At 36.3% G+C, this 16,951-nt stretch overlaps 1 protein-coding gene across 1 annotated transcript in view; it reads right to left on the bottom strand.

Moving 5' to 3' along the window:
• SLC26A7 (solute carrier family 26 member 7) overlaps window positions 1-16,951 on the bottom strand; it is an 83,711-nt gene that overhangs the window by 13,403 nt on the left and 53,357 nt on the right. The window contains exons 10-14 of the mRNA XM_035318253.1: window positions 16,679-16,792; window positions 12,516-12,593; window positions 10,618-10,713; window positions 3,429-3,535; window positions 638-704 (exon numbers count right to left, since the gene is read on the bottom strand). Of these exons, the coding sequence (XP_035174144.1) occupies window positions 638-704; window positions 3,429-3,535; window positions 10,618-10,713; window positions 12,516-12,593; window positions 16,679-16,792 (462 nt within the window). The remainder of the gene's footprint in view (window positions 1-637; window positions 705-3,428; window positions 3,536-10,617; window positions 10,714-12,515; window positions 12,594-16,678; window positions 16,793-16,951) is intronic.

The following is a 16,951-nucleotide window of genomic DNA, read 5'->3' as shown; positions in this document are numbered from 1 at the left end:
GAAACCTGCAGTCTTTGCGAGAGATGCTTCCATCCATTTTTCACATGAGGGTACCCTTATTTGAGTCCATGGTGGTGCGATGTGTGAAGTGGTCTGACAACCACATACTGCTCTCTCTTCTTCCCTAGCTACACATAGTGTCCTTTGGGACAGCCGGGTAACCAGGGGCTGGTGGCAGAACCAGGGGTGGAAAAGAGATAGTGGATGATGAGGGCATCAAAAGAATTTCAGGAAATGAGGAACTCTGATAAGAATATTTATTAGCTACACAGCTATCATCTGTGTAGATAATCCTTGTTCTTGTTGAGAAGAGATTTCCCTAGACAAACAGGACTTAGGAAACTTTATAAAGAGTGATTCCTAACTGATAAGTAACAAATATACCAAGGCAAGCAGATATAAAAGGACTTGCCTAACTTCACTTTGCAGGCTAGCAACAGAACCAGGAAAATATTCCAATTTCCTGAGGCTACTTTTCTATTCTCTATGTCACACAGGCTTTATATTCAAAGTGGTCATTTCATTAAAATGTTCTTTTTCATACTGATTATAAGCTAGTAAACAACTACAGAAGATAAACAAATGTAAATTAATAGGACACAAAACAAAGGAAAAAAAATATGATAATTTAACATACACAATTATCTTCTGTTTTGTATTTATATTCCACTTCTTTCATATTTTTCAAATTCAGTGTCCTTGCTCTGTAACCAATACAAACAGAAGATCTGTGAGGCAAACAATAATAGTCTTGAACAGAAACAGAAAGTGAAACACATCAAAATTACAGCATGCAAGTTTAAAGTTATGACAATGCAATCCATATATATTTTTGTGCATATAAAGCATCAAAATAATAATGAATTTAAAAGAGTAAAAGGCAAATTTTAGAATTATAGAATATAAATTTGAAAATTTAATAACATTATATATGTATTTAAATAATAATAATTAAATATTTATATTAAATTGCATGACTGACTTATATCTGGCCAGAGAGCTAGTCTTATGTCAAGATATGTAATATATAAGCTACAACTTCAAATGTACAAAGATTTAATTAACATTTTTTACCTACAAAATCATATTGTAAGGAAAAGAAACAAAGATACTCAATAGATATGAGTTATGAAAATCAAGGATTTTTTTTGCCATTAAAATTGATGCACGTTTATGACAAATCAAACATTATGTTATAGCTGGCAAAGTGGAGGGCTTAACTGGAAAAGCCGGTGTCCCTATGTTCTCTATATGGTCAGTGGAAAGAGAAAGTTGCCTTGAAAAGGCAGTTCAGTGTAAGATATTCTACTTCCATACATCCTTTGCAGGAACACATTTAAGTGGAGAACAAGATATCTATAAAATTAGCTATCATCTGAGCTATGTGCCTAAAGCTAGGCCATGGAAATCATCCCAGAACACAAGCATTTAGTAGATGCAGCAATGCGCAGGGAGTATTTACAGGTACTGGGGTCAGCTAAATGAGGCTTGCAAAACTCAGCTGTTCTCTCCTGTCTGCATAAATCTAGCTGTAGCTGCTGCTGTTTTTAACATATTCTGATACATAACATACCATGTCCTATACTCTGGTGTCTGAACAGAGATTTCACAATAAATCATTTACAACATTTTTTGTGCTTTAGTGTCTAACTCCTCTGCAACAGTCATTACTGAGAACATTTTTGTCCATGACTGGGTGACTTACTGCATGTTCCCATGCTAAACTTACCTGTGCAGAAAAACTTTTAAGACTGTTAGATCTTTCAGTGCCTTTATATTTAATGGACTATCGTGCAACATGATCAAAGACCACAAAAATCACTGGAAAGAGTCTTATTTATTAATTAGTGCAGGTTCAGGCTGAGGTCTCTGTCCAATAACAGAGGATCAAGCTTTTTTTGTCAAATGTCCCTGCCCTTCTGTTATAGAATCATAGAATCATTAAGGTTGGAAAAGACCTTCAAGGTTATCTAGTCCAACCATCCCCCTACCACCAATGTCACCCACTAAACCATGTCCCTAAGCACCATGTCCAGCCTTTCCTTGAACACCCCCAGGGACGGTGACTCCACCACCTCCCTGGGCAACCCATCCCAATGCCTGACTGCTCTTTCTGAGAAGAAATGTCTCCTCATTTCTAACCTAAACCTCCCCTGGCACAACTTGAGGCCATTTCCCCTACTCCTATCACTAGAACCTCAGTCATCCAAACACAGTATGTAAATAACATGGAAACTTTTCTTTTCTTTTACTAGCAGAATTTACCCATAGTTTAGTTTGCTTAGTAGCAGAAGGTTACCAGAAAGGTTCTGATTGTTTCAAGCAGAAACCATCTGCCATAATTTGCAATTGCCTTGCAATTTTGAGCTACTTTCATGCTGATTCTGCAAATGAATTCTGTGAGAACAGAGCTCTGCACAATTTTAACGAGCATTAAACTGAACTGTCTATATGGTATTTAATTCCAGTGCAATTAAATATTTGTGCAAACAACTGCCTGCCTACAAGTCATTTATAGGACTGGTGAGCTATGGATTAATTTTGTAGTACAAAATGATCATGAACAATGATAATTTCCTTTACTCATGATCAAAAGTAGCAACTGTAATATATTGAAAATAATATATGAATTTATGTTAGATTAGTTACTTTGTCCTGACTTTTCTAATTCATACATGGAATTTACAATGAACATTTCAGACATCAGAAAATGTTGTGTAATTATCTTTCATTAAGGTGTTTTAGCAAAACAAATATCAGCTTGCCAATCCTGTGCTAGTCTTGTCAGAAATATTCTTCCTTAGAGACAAAAAAGTATTGAATGGAAGCAAGTTTCTATTATTGATTGCTCTGTTGATTTTATGCTACCTTCATTTAATGGGTCCTAGAGATGTGTAATAGTAAGAGAAATCACAAAATAATGCTATAGTATAAAAAATTTTAGCCTACAGGTGTGACTTTTCCTTCTGAATGATCTTATCCTATAATTTTCTGCAATTAGAAAGGAGGGTGCAGTGAGGACAGAGCCAGTCTGTATTCAGTGGTGCCCAGTGCCAGGACAGGAGGCCCTGGGCACAACCTGGCCCCCAGGAGGCTCCCCCTGAGCACCAGGAACCCTTCTGTGCTGTGCGGGTGACGGAGCCCTGGCACAGGCTGCCCAGAGGCTGTGGGGTCTCCTCCTTGGAGTCCTTCAGAAGCCACCTGGATGTGGTGCTGGGCACCCTGCTCTGGGTGTCCCTGCTTGGTTGGACCAGGTGGCCTTCACAAGTCCTTTCCAACCTCAACCACTCTGTGATTCTATGCAACTAAAAACTGAGGTCTCATTGTTAAATTTAGTGTACTGCATATATATCCCATCAGTGAAGGAATATGCCAGAAAGAAGACAAAATGATGTAGTACTAGAACATTTCAATAAATTATAACTTACCTGGAAAAGCGGAAAATCACAGTTACTATAGTGCAGACAACGCCATACAACAGTCCCACGTTAGCAGCAAAACAGATTGTGAACACGTAAGTACTAACCCATATGCTCTTTAAGGAGGGGGAAAAAAAAAAAAAAAAAAATCTTGATTAGGTGAATGGTGATTAGCTGATTAGCTTTAATTTTGTTACAATGTACATTATATGAGTCAGGAAAAAAAAAAAAAAAAAACAGAGGTGAACGTTTAGATCTTTGAACTGACAAATACAGAAGACTGAGTTATCGATCAAAATAATGTCACTCCACTAGATAACACATTATCCTAATGCTCACAGAAGTTCATTTTGGAGTTCCTTAAAACCGTATATGAAGTTGCACTAACAGTCTAATTCAGAATGAACTCAGTTTGTTAAAGCTATATTTGATTTTTTCACATTGTGAGTTATTGTCAGCTTCTTCACTGCACACAGTTAAAATCCTCCTTTCCTTTTACACAATGAAGATCACATACAGAGAGCTCTTCTCACACTAATTATTTAATTGGGAATTATTATTTGATAGGAAGTTAATTAAAAGTGGCATTTATCAGACTATAGCTGACTAAACCAACTCTACAACAATTTACAAATATTGGGGAAAGAATTTGTTCTCATGAAAATGGTAAGATTTCAGATTGCTTCCCCATCTTTTAATGCTTAATAAATAATACTTTGAATTCATTTTAAATATAATTTAAAAAAAAAAAATACGAAGAATATCTGAAACAAGAGTCACTTAAAAAGTTTTCTTTAATATTTAAAAGGAAAAAAAAAAAAGACATTTTTTTCTTATTTTTTTCTAAACAAAAATAATCATTTATATTTCCATACTATAACACTCCATGTGGCATAGAGATGTACAGATTTTTAAATTAAAAGGAGAGAAGTATAAATGACTGGATTTTTTATATAATTTTAATGTTAGGGATATTCAGCACATATTTCTTTCCTTGAGGGACCCTTAAGCAAAGACTGCCACCTAATCTTTATATAAAAAGTGTTAAAAAAGAATGGCAACTATTTTCACTCCTATGAATATACTGTTCTCCACAGGTGCCCCTTTGAACAATTACAGTGTTTCTTGTTAATGTTTGCAGAGGAACAGATCACATTACATTGGCACAATTGGTGTTAAAATTACCCTTTCTGATGCTTTCACTTAGCTCAGGAAAGCCAGAGACAATAGCATACTTTCAGCCTAACCACAGGAATTTTCCTCAAGTAGATTTCAGAACTGTTATTTTATGTATTATAAACTGTAAGTCATACTGTACTAATTTGTGCTTCATGGAGGACAGATTGTTACATGACTCTACTGAGAAACCTTTTCCTCCCTCATCCTCAAAAATTCTTAACTACTGCAACAGGTTTTGCAGTCTCCTCAATGACCCAGCTGCCAGGAAATGAAGTGGTTCATTCTTTGAAACAGTTCTCAGTCTCCAGTAATATTTTAAAATGAGATCTTATACAAATTGCTGTGGATATATTTGCACCAAAAAAAAAAAAAAAAAAAAAAAAAAAAAAAAAAAAGCAACTAGTGTTTTCTACTGACTGATCAGAATGAAACTAATTCTAAACTTATTTATTATATATTTATAAAGGAGCTTTCTGAATATGAAAGGGCTAACAGAAGGACTACAAACCTGAAATTCATTTGGATCAAGAGTTGGCCCATTCTGGTAAAGCTGAACCCTTGACAAAGCCTGAGATCAAGCAGTCCAGTTCAACTGCAGACCTGTGCCTTGTTGTCACCTTATTTTTGATATCACATCTAACTAAATATCTGCTGCAAGACCTGCAAAATTCTTCTTATTTTCAGAAGAAAAAAGGAAAGATGAAATCCCAAAACAATGTCTACACTGGAAGAATTAAAGCCAAAAATGTTAAAGTACTGCTGAGTACTGAGAAAGCTAGTTGAGTGCCCCTTTAGCAGCATAGTATCTTATATCTTAACTGTAACCAGAGACTCCTATTGTTGTAGAGGATGAGCCAAAACAATCATATTCTCATCTGCCAATCACCCTTTCAGTGATTTATATTGGCCTTGAGTCAGTACTTTTTATGCAGAGTAGCATCAAACTTGTAGGAAGAAGTTATGTTAATCTGCTAGACATTTTTTTTTTTTTTAATTCATGGGCTGTTGTAAATTTCAACAAAGAAGTCATAAAAACATCAAAGGTTTCTTTGGCAATTTACTTCAAGACTGTTAGTACATACTCCAGGATAGATAGAAGCTAACCACTTAATTCTTCAAACCTCAGAGATAATGTATTATATAGGTACACATTACTCGCAAAAATCAAAACAAAATCCAACTTCAAAATATGCTTGTACTATATTTTAAAGAGGGAGAAAAGAAACAAGTAGAAGATACAGATTTATGTTGAATACTGCATGTATCAGAAAGTATCAGAAGTATTGGGAGGCATTCTGACTGCATGCATATAGCAACTGTCTTTGAAACTCTATGGGCAGTGTGTTTCCATGTAGACCTTTGAATTTCATAGGATCTACACATCCACCACCACCACTGGGGGAAGGCTGCAATAGGAACTTGGTGGGATAAAAGCATATAAACAGAAGTGGGAGAATACTCTCTAAGTCAATGATTAAACCATGCAATACTAAAATACTGTGATAGTAAAAGTTTCTGTACCACTTTGAAAATTAATGATAGATTTACTTTTAATTGCAAACTGAAATGATCAACTATGGACTGTATGGTTATGATTCATTTCACTTAACTTTATCTACAGCACAGATGTCTGCATCTAGTTGAGCTGTCTAGATTCCCACTATAATCAATGGAGACTTGCTTATCAGTGAGAGGGGAATTTAGGATGATTCTTCCTGATTATGTTGCTGACTACTTAAGGAAGAGATGACTCCTGCCCTAAGATGACTTGACTGACAAGCCTTGCACTGTAAATACTGTGAAGTATGCCAGTCACTTGCATGTAGCCAGGAGAATCCTATTAAACTCCTCTTCATTCAGCAGTTGCCTTGGCAGAGAAGGTGCTGGAGTTCAGGAGGAGACTCAGACTACAGGGAGGATATGTAGTACATCCATGTCCTATCCACGACCTTCTGCAGACAAATGACTGATGCCTGCATACATTCCTCAGAGTACCCTGCAAACTCAGCATTTGAGTGCTCAGGTCTACAACAGTCATACAAGAGGAACTGCTGAATAGTAGATGATACGGTACTTTTTTAATATCATTTTTCACAAGCATTCCATACTTAAGAGTTGAGAGGGTATTTGTTTCTGCAGACTGCCTGAAGACAGATGGACTGATATTATTTTTTTAAAAATAGTTTATATGGCAATCACACTCTCAATGGATTAGGCACTTTTAAACCCCTTTCCACTCCACTTAGACAAACTGCAGCAAAATTAATGTAACACTGAGTAGCATGTTCACTAATGTAGGTGGGTTAGAAAATCTAGGACTTCCTAATCTAGAAGTATTTGTGTAAAATTATGGTCATAGAAGAGCTGGATTGTTTGCTGCTCTGTGGAAATTTGATTATTAGCAAAGCCCTCTGAGATCTCTCATGAAACAGGGCCTCACCATGATGAATACCTGAACAAATCTAAAATGTTATCATGAGGATAAGAAGATAAAATATTCTAAAAATGCATGAAATTACTCCAATGGGCTCCAAAATCCCATGGAAGACCTTCCCTGCACGCCCTATTCCAATATATTTTGACAAAATAGTTTGACAGTGTGGTGGCTTTGTGTCTCAGAAACCCACAATGGCAAGATGCTGGAGGGCACTTATTGAAAGTAAGCCCTACCTTGTTGGCTCTACTTTAATTGCTGAGTTGGTATCTTTGATTACATCTTTTACGTATTAATAAATGTGTATACACTTACAATTCATTTATCCATAACTACCTCTAACATCATAGCATCATGCAAGGAATGTGTAATTTTTACCATAAATTGTTGCTATTCTTTCTGTTTTACAAGTCAGGCATACAAGTTAGCCCTGTCTCAGCTGAGGTCATTTCCTGGTTAAGTCATTTGTACAATTTCTAATATTTCTTATCTTTAAATAAAATATTATTTCTCTGTTCAATACTCTAAATCCCTTTTATATAGATGTTTAACTCATGAGAATAATCCTTATTCTATTGTCATTTTTCACCTTCTGAAACACATTTTCCCTGCATTTTGTAATTTCCAAATATTAACAACAAAATGAATATTTTTCTTTAGCAGTCCTTTGACTAGTTAGAATGGCTGCAGCTCATCTGGGATTTTCAGCCCTAAAAAGAGTTAACAAGAACTTTACTGGCCTTTTTGTTGATACTAGGAAAGTGCACTCTCAAGCTGGTGAATAGAAAAGAGAAGATAGTTAACAAGTAGGCCTGCAGAAGGAATTAGCCTTACAGGAAGGGTACAGAAATCAGTGCTTGAACTGATGACCTGAAAAGTGAGGTACATTTACAGAAGTCCACTCTTCCTCCCCCACCCCACCTTACCTCCCTCCTCCTGCCCCCCCCCAAAAAAAAAAAAAAAAAAAAAAAAAAAAAAAAAAAAAAACAAGGCAAAAAATTCATGAAAAGTCATTCTCAGGTCAGTGTACAAAACACAGATAACACAGGGATCAACGAGTTGGAAACAAAAGATGGAGGGAGGAGAAAATCTGTAATGTATATAGTTATGTAAACATACTGTTATTTTAAGACACATATCAGTGGAATAGAACAATTATTTATCTGAAATCGTGGAAGTAATCTGAGAAAGTGCTGGGGCTGACAGAAGACCTTAACTGAAGCAAGAGACCTTTAAAGTTAATGTGAAAGCTGTGAATGACAGGAAAGGACTCTGGAGCAAGAGCCGTGAGGTTCTAGCTGGAAAGAAGTTCATTGTGATTTGAGGGGTGGGATTTAAAAGCAGGACATTCCTGAAAGCTGATTAAAAATAAATAAATAAATAAATAAACAAATAAATAAATAAAATTGAAAGCAAACTGAAACTAATATATGTAATTATATTAAGCTGATCGTTAAATTTGCAAGAAAAAGCAATCCATGGCTGAATGGAGAGATTTCAAGCTGTACATTTTACATTTAAAAGGATTATGATGTATAAGTCACTAGCCAACAAATTGTGTTCAGTGAGAAGCTTAAGTGTGAGGTAACAAGGTAACAAAAGCTTTAACATTCTGTTTCTGTGCACTATCATTTGCCAGACACGTGAGCATAACAAACCTGACTTCTATGTTACATGACACACACCCTTCAAAGAATCAGTTCCAGAAAGGACAGCTGCTAATTACTTCCAAATGTTTTGTTAGAGTTTCTCTCTTCAAAATGCTCTGGATAACCTAGTCATGGAACTGATTTGTTTCCAACAAGCTGTCAGGTCTTGGGTGAATGTTTTCAGGCCAAAATCAACACCACTGTAATTTCTGAAATCACTGGGTTTGGTGGGGCTCCTTAGCCTCAGCAGCAACAAAAAATCCATGTTTAGAGCTTTAGATTATGCTATTTAAAACAGGATGATTTACCCTGTCAGCCTAAGGATTGATGGTACAACTACTTGAAAATGAATCGTTGTTCAAGTACATTCAGTCAAAAAGATAAACCTAGCAAACTCTCCCTCTCTATAAACTCTCTTAAAAATAATTACAGATGTCAGAGATGTAATAACTACTCACCTACCCTTTTCTGCCAAAACTACAAAAGCAAAAATCAATCAGGCTAGTCTGTCTATAAAGATGCATCAAGCCTAGTGATCTTCTAGAATATTCTGCTGGAAAATTTAACCATATATTTTCTCAATGCATTGTTAGGGAAGCTATAGATCCCTCCCAAAACTACCAATTTTTTTTAAGTCCACTGTCCCCAAAATAAATCTTGATCCACATAATTTATCATTTGGGTCACTGGTAGCCTGGGTCAAGCTGAAGACCAAATACAGTACATGTGATAGAAAATATTTTCAGAATTTTTCTGCTTGAAGAGTATAAGACTTCATGAAAGATAGACCTTTTCTTCTGGATGATAATAATAATAATAATAATAACAACAACAACAACAACAGCTCTAGTCTTCTATCATGGAATAGGAGAAACCTCACATAGACAAACTTAATGATGTTTACTCAATTCCATTTTCCACCTTGAAATTCAGTACCTTGTAAATATATATATATATTTTAATCAGGCTAGACTGAACCCTGTAGAATACTAAGTCACTGAAGAGTGCAACAAAATTGAATATTACCTCCAGAAACCTGCATCTCCCACCACAGAACAGGGGCATATGCCCCTAATAACTTCATAAATATTTGCTAACTGAAACTGCATAAACAGAAGTTTCAGAATCATTATGGAATATCAATATGTGTTTACGTGATGTAGAAAGTTGTTAGAAGTTTTGGTTCCAATAATTAGGCAATGTATTCAAAGGTTCCCTTGGGAGAGAAATCTAGAAGTCTTCCTAAACATGGAGTCATCTTTAGTATTTGCTGGGAATTCTGTGCAAAGGTATGTCAGACTTTGCCTTAAACTGTATTTTCATATTGTGTCTATTTCTATCTATCTGCTCTTTCTGCTCTATCTTATCTCTAATACTTCAGAATCTTTCATTATGATCAAATAACATGTATTTTCTTTGCAAAATCTCTGAGTTAAGGCAATTTACCTACCGCACCCTAAGACATACATCTTTCTGCATCTCTGGTGTTTTCAGTTCTGTTTGTCATGTGTGGTAATTCCATATCCAAAGAGAACAAAGATACTGCAATCTTTTTGACAATAACAAAAAATAGAAAAATAATAAAAAATTTTGGCAATAGCAAAAAAATGCTAACTGCCTAGAGTAGGCTTACAAAATTAGATACATATCTGACCCAATTAATCTAGTATGACAGTACATACATTTTCAACATTAAATTGGGTTTGATTCTTTATCACTTGCCAAAATTTCAAAAATTTCATTTTTTTTTAATACAGAAAATTGAAATTTCAGATGCTGCTATTCTGAGACAGAAAATAAGCTGATTAATACACAAAACCCCTAATAATAATGTCTTGCACTTATCTATTCTAGGGCCATAGAACTATTAAAGTTTATTTAGTAAGTATTTATTAAAGGCTCTCAAGAAAAACTCCTAGGATTGAGTCTCACTTACCCAGTCTATTTTATCCACATTCCAATACTTTTTTAAGTCACGGAACTGCATTAACATTCCTTTCAAGCCCACAATGATGATGCTTGCTAGCACACACTGAAAAAAAAATAAATAAAAAGAGTAAAAGAAAAACAAAAGCTCATTGTGGAATGTAGGGAAAATAAATGTTCTTTCTCCAACTCAATGATCAATATTGTAATGAAATTATTGAAAATCTGAAACTAGTGTTTCAAAAGTGGGATAAGTTCAAGCATTCTTCTGATGTAAACATAATAGTATCACAGACATTCTTTTTCTTGCTTGAAGGCATTCTAGAGGGCACTTGACTATAAGAAAATGACAAAAACTTCAGGACATTCCAAGACTCTCCATGCATCATCAGACCAAATAAATTCTGACACATTTGGAGGACTCCAAAGCTACTCAGCGCTCAACTTCTCCACAGTGAAGAAATTAAATTTCCCTTCATAATTACCAGCAGAAAGTGCTTAATGCAAAAATAAAAAATAAATAAAAATTTTGTAGCAGACAAGATAATGTATAGTTCTCAAAAAAAAAAAAAAAAAAGAAAGAAAAAGGATGAATAAATCTTCAGGAGCTCAAGAATGATGGAGAATATTTGCAGTGGGGAGGACTGAAAAAGTATAGGAGAAAAGTAATTGAATATCAAGAAAGCAACATATGAAACTTTTTTTTTTTTTTAAACATGGAAAAATCTATAGGAAAACAGTCAAAACTTACATATATTCCATATAAAAATGAAGGGAGGAAAAGAGTATAGTAAGAAAAAAGACAAATGTCTCTGATTTGCATGATTAGAATAAGCTATAAAAGGATGTTTTTGAAAAGTGTTCTGCCTTCATGTGACACTGCAAACAATACCATGAATTAAGTTTTAAAACTGTTTGCAAACATAGCAAAATTCTAGATAATTTTGGAGCTATATTCAACACCTTTGACATCTTTAGGTAAAATTCATAGAATCATATAATGGTTTGGGTTGGAAGAGACCTTAAAGCTCATCTAGTTCCAGCTCCCTTGCCATGAACAGGGACACCTCCCAGTTGACCAGGCTGCTCAAAGTCCCATCTAACCTGATCATGAACACCTACCAGGATGGGACATCCACAGCTTTGCTGGGCAACCCGTGCCAATGCCTCACCAGCTTCTGAGTAAAGAGCTTATATCTAATAAACTTATATCTAATCATATCTAATAATCTAATATCTAATAATATCTAATTTAAATCTCCCTTCTTTTAGTTTAAAGCCATTTCTCCTGGTCCTGTCACTACACTCCCTGATAGAGTCCCCTTAAAAATAAATAAATAAAAAATAAATATTCATTTTCAATATCAAAAGCTAGATATATCTTATGTGAAAATACATCATGTTACCTTATAGATTCTTAATGTAGAAGATGTATTCCATGACAGAGTTATAGGAATATCTCATATTTTTCTGTAATTAAGCTTAGATCGCTACTTTCAATCATCTCTGTTACATTTATTTCAAAAGCATAATCATATATCATATGTTTCTCAACTGGAGTAATATTGTGGATCTTCATTAAATTCTACCAAGCTCTGTCAATTTAGAACCACAACAATCTGGCTGTATACTTTTCACAAACTACATGTCAAAAGTAAGTTAAAGAGAAATGCTTTACTATATAAGTGATAGCTTATATATATAACTATGCATATGTAAAATCTACATATACTATGCAGTCACCTCTATATCTTATTATTCTAGGACATGTTCTACCTTGCTATTTTCTCTCTCTCTGAAATTAAAGGGAGCTATTTCAGATGTAGTACAACATTTCTTTCCCTCAAAGATATTAAGTCTTTAGAAAATATTTGATGCAATCTTTAAAAAATAAGATAGGGAACATACCATAGGCAGCCAGTATAGCATTGGTCCAATTGTGTAGATCAACACAAGAATTAATGCAGAGGAGATAAGGCAAGCCACCTAAAATAAAGAAAATCCAAACCAATCACTCAATTTAAAAAAAAAAAAAAAAAAAAAAAAAAGTTTTATTATTAAAAGTTGTAGACATAGTCAAGAATGAGATGTTGAATATGACAGCTATTAATGTATCTAAGGATTGCAGAAACATGTAGTTTCAGTATCTATCTAGGTTGATTACCTTCAGCCAACTACAGTGAAAACATAGTAAGGAATACCAATATCTGGGTTAGAACATGATGTCAGTACACAGAGACCACAACGTCACCGATGTAGTTATTAAATGAAACGTGTAAGCACTATCTCATGTCAGATGTTTTGCAGCATCCAGTGTCATTCCATAACATATTTATAGCAATTGCATTCTATGTTGCACTGAATCACAGATCTGTCATACCACTAAGCACAAATTATATATGAAGAACTGTATTATTATTTTTGCACAGGACAAGTTTTCTAACTTCTTTTATTGGGATTGGCACTGAAAGGGAAGCTATTGGGTTAAGTCAGAAACCATCAATGGCCCTCATGTTATAGCAGCTATGCATTTTATTTTAGAAAATGTAGCAGCAAATTACATTTATATGTATATATAACAATAATTAATGCAAGTAACATGAATCCAGACAAACATATGGCCTAAGAATTATATGTTACTTCACAGTAGTCATGGTATTAATCGGATGGAAAACTACAGTGAAACTGCAATCTCCTTCTCCACTCTGACTGTTCACAAAGTAGAGAACTTCTGGTCTCATTAAGATACAGTCCAGATTCACAGAAGGTTTTGATGGTAAGTAGACAGATGCTCACTTTATTTTTATATTGATAAAATGTTACTTTACTAAAATAATTAAGTTTAATTTTAAGAGACAAATTGTTAAAAACAAAACCAGACAAGTTGTTAAAACACTAGAAAAGAGAGCCATGGTGTACTTAAAAATACCATCAAGGAGGGTAGACAGAGTGTTTACATTAAAAGGGACACAAAATCTGCTTGTAGAGTCACAAGGAGCTTTTCCCTTTCTCTGCCTTCTCAAAAAAGCAACACAACTCCCAACCAAAAAAAAAAAAAAGTGTTCATTCTATTTGAAGGACACTTCTCAGTCCATGATACAGTCCTTCACTTCTGTTGTCTCCTTGGAAAATATGTCAGTGAAGAATAAGCAACATCACTGAATGCAAAATGTAGTTTTTGGAGAAAAAAGGGCCTCTGCAAAGCTCTTCACATTTCTCTCATGTCTCTCTATGTACTTAACTCAAGCTGTTGCTCCTTTTTTTTTTGCCTATGATCTGGCAAACATCAGTTAGTGATATTCTAATTTGTTCATTCTGCCTAGACAGACCAGGGTCTTGAGCAGATATGTTGTTTTCAAAAACAAAGGCAAAGAAAGCAGGAGAAAGAATGTTGTTATTTATAAAGTATTCTCATAATCCTAATGCATGACCACACTCCAATTTGTGGATGCAGACTCTGCAATACTATGAAACCTCTGGATAAAGCAAGCCAATACTTGTTATTTTAGGACTTCCTACCTTGACTTCTAACCATGTTGGTTTCCATTTCATATTGTGAACAATGTTCTAGTGGGGCCTTTGCCTATATGTTCCAGTACTCAGATGTCCTTCAGGTTACCCATACAGGTTACCCAGACAGGCCTTCAGGATATGTAGCTAACCTCTTCTCAGTGGTTTGTGGGGATAGGACAAGGGGCAACGGCCGCAAAATAGAACACAGGAAGTTCCGCACCGACATGCGAAAGAACTTCGCAGCGCAACTTGGCTGGGAGATGAGTGGTTGGAGAGCTGCCAGGCGGAGAAGGACCTGGGAGTGATAGTGGACAGTCGGCTGAATATGAGCCAGCAGTGTGCTCAGGTGGCCAAGAAGGCCAACGGCATCCTGGCTTGTATCAGAAATAGTGTGACCAGCAGGGCTAGGGAGGTGATCATCCCCCTGTACTTGGCTCTGGTGAGGCTGCACCTCGAGTACTGTGTTCAGTTTTGGGCCCCTCGCTACAAGAAGGACATCGAGGTGCTTGAGCGGGTCCAAAGAAGGGCGACGAAGCTGGTGAGGGGCCTGGAGAACAAGTCTTACGAGGAGCGGCTGAAGGAGCTGGGCTTATTCAGCCTGGAGAAGTGGAGGCTCAGGGGCGACCTTATCGCTCTCTACAGATACCTTAAAGGAGGCTGTAGAGAGGTGGGGGTTGGCCTGTTCTCCCACGTGCCTGGTGACAGGACGAGGGGGAATGGGCTAAAGTTGCGCCAGGGGAGTTTTAGGTCAGATGTTAGGAAGAGCTTCTTTACTGAAAGGGTTGTGAGGCATTGGAACAGGCTGCCCAGGGAGGTGGTGGAGTCACCATCCCTGGAAGTCTTCAAAAGACGTTTAGATGTAGAGCTTAGGGATATGGTTTAGTGGGGACTGTTAGTGTTAGGTTAGAGGTTGGACTCGATGATCTTGAGGTCTCTTCCAACCTAGAAATTCTGTGATTCTGTGATTCTGTAACTTCTTCACGGTGAGGGTGATGGAGCAATGGAACAGGCTGCCTAGAGAGGTTGTGGAGTCTCCTTCTCTGGAGATATTCAAGGCCCGTCTGGATGCCTACCTGGGCAGCCTGCTCTGAGGAACCTGCTTTGACAGGGGGGTTGGACCCAATGATCTTTCGAGGTCCCTTCCAACCCCTACAATTCTGTGATTCTGTGATACCCTAAAGCTTCCCACAATTCAGTAAAACTGCACTTTGCCAACAAAAGATATGAGCAGGTAACAGAAGAGGATATCTGTCAGGGTGAGGGCACATGGCATGACATTGAATCCAACACAAAAACTTGAAATAGATAATAGCAAAGTGGTAGCTAAACTATTTGCATATAAATGCTTTCAAAGATGATTATTGGATAAATTATTCATTATGATTAACTGTGTTCAGAGAAGTATGCTGGCTAATTAGCACATAATTAACATGCAGAGTTTTGAAATAAAGCCTTGTATCATTTCTCAGTATTGTGGTGTCTGCTTGAGAAACAATTGCACAATATAGTCAAGAAACATCGGTGCCTACAGACTGTGCTTAAGCTTGTCATTCATATCGCATTAGCATTTCCCTTGTAATTAATGACCTTTATACAGGCAAGGGCAACATTATAAAAGGACAATTGCAACAAACTCCACGGGACACAACATTTATGTGGCAGAATGGCACTGATGGACATTTGAGTTTCAGAGGATGGAGAGAGAGGCAGTGCTCTGGGTTTCCCAGCTGGGGTGGCTCATGTGGTGCCATCATATGCCAAGGTCTCAGAAGAGCAGTTTGCTGCCTTTCTTGTTCACAGTCACAGGTAACAATATTACAGGGTCACAGTGAGCATTTTTTTTTATTACAATTCCCTCATTTCCAAGCTATTGCCATGGGATCTTTTGGATTTCATTTCCATCAGAAAGAGAAAGCCAAAAAAAGTCCTGAAAAAATGAAATGTCATCTTTGTGGTCTCAATGAATGTGGAGGAACAGGACAAGTACACCATGTCACAAGGCAGAAGTTGAAGCATTGCTTCCTCTAGGTGCAGCTCTTAAGATTACTTTCTCTTTATTTTGAAAATCAGATAAGAACACCAAATTAGTTTAAAACAACAGCTAAAAACAACAGTTTAGCCTGAACCATTAAATTCCTTAGACACCATTAGAGGGCACTTTTGTTACAGTGCTGACAGATTCACACACACACACACACACACACACACACACACACACAAATAAATAAATAAATAAATAAATAATAGAAAGGCTTCTGTATAGTTTCCTGCAGTCTGAAAACAAAAACAAAGCACTGCAGACTCCTTACTGCCCCAGACTTTAGAGTTTGTATTGAATTAAACTGGTAAAAAAGCATAAGGGGAACCGTTAGCTTTTCTAGTAAGACAGTTGCTGATCCATGCAGTAATTCCATGCAGACTGTTAAAATTGATAGGGCAGAGTCATTTTCCAGGATAGAGGAAAAGGGAGGAGAGAGGAGTACAATGGATCAATGAGTGCAAGTTCCAGTGAGCATCGTAGACTTATTTCTCTTACTGCCTGCACTCTACCCCCTTACCTGTGTTCTGGCACCCGTACTATATAAAAGTGCTGTCCGTCCCATTGCTGCCGCACTTGGTATGCAAAAGAAAAATGAAGGAATCACGTTGCTGAGACCATGAGCCAAAAATTCCTGCAAAGTTGTTAAAAAGAATATGTTTTTTTGTTTTGTTTTGTTTTGTTTGTTTGTTTTCCTATTATTCTGTCATTTCAATGTTTCTAGCCAACAGAGGAGTCCCCTAAGTAAATATTAGCAATGATAAAGGATGGGCATATTTTTTGAGGGAAAATA

This window comes from Oxyura jamaicensis, chromosome 2, assembly GCF_011077185.1.
Source record: "Oxyura jamaicensis isolate SHBP4307 breed ruddy duck chromosome 2, BPBGC_Ojam_1.0, whole genome shotgun sequence".
Taxonomy (NCBI): domain Eukaryota; kingdom Metazoa; phylum Chordata; class Aves; order Anseriformes; family Anatidae; genus Oxyura; species Oxyura jamaicensis.
This window is presented reverse-complemented; position numbering and strand designations above follow the sequence as displayed.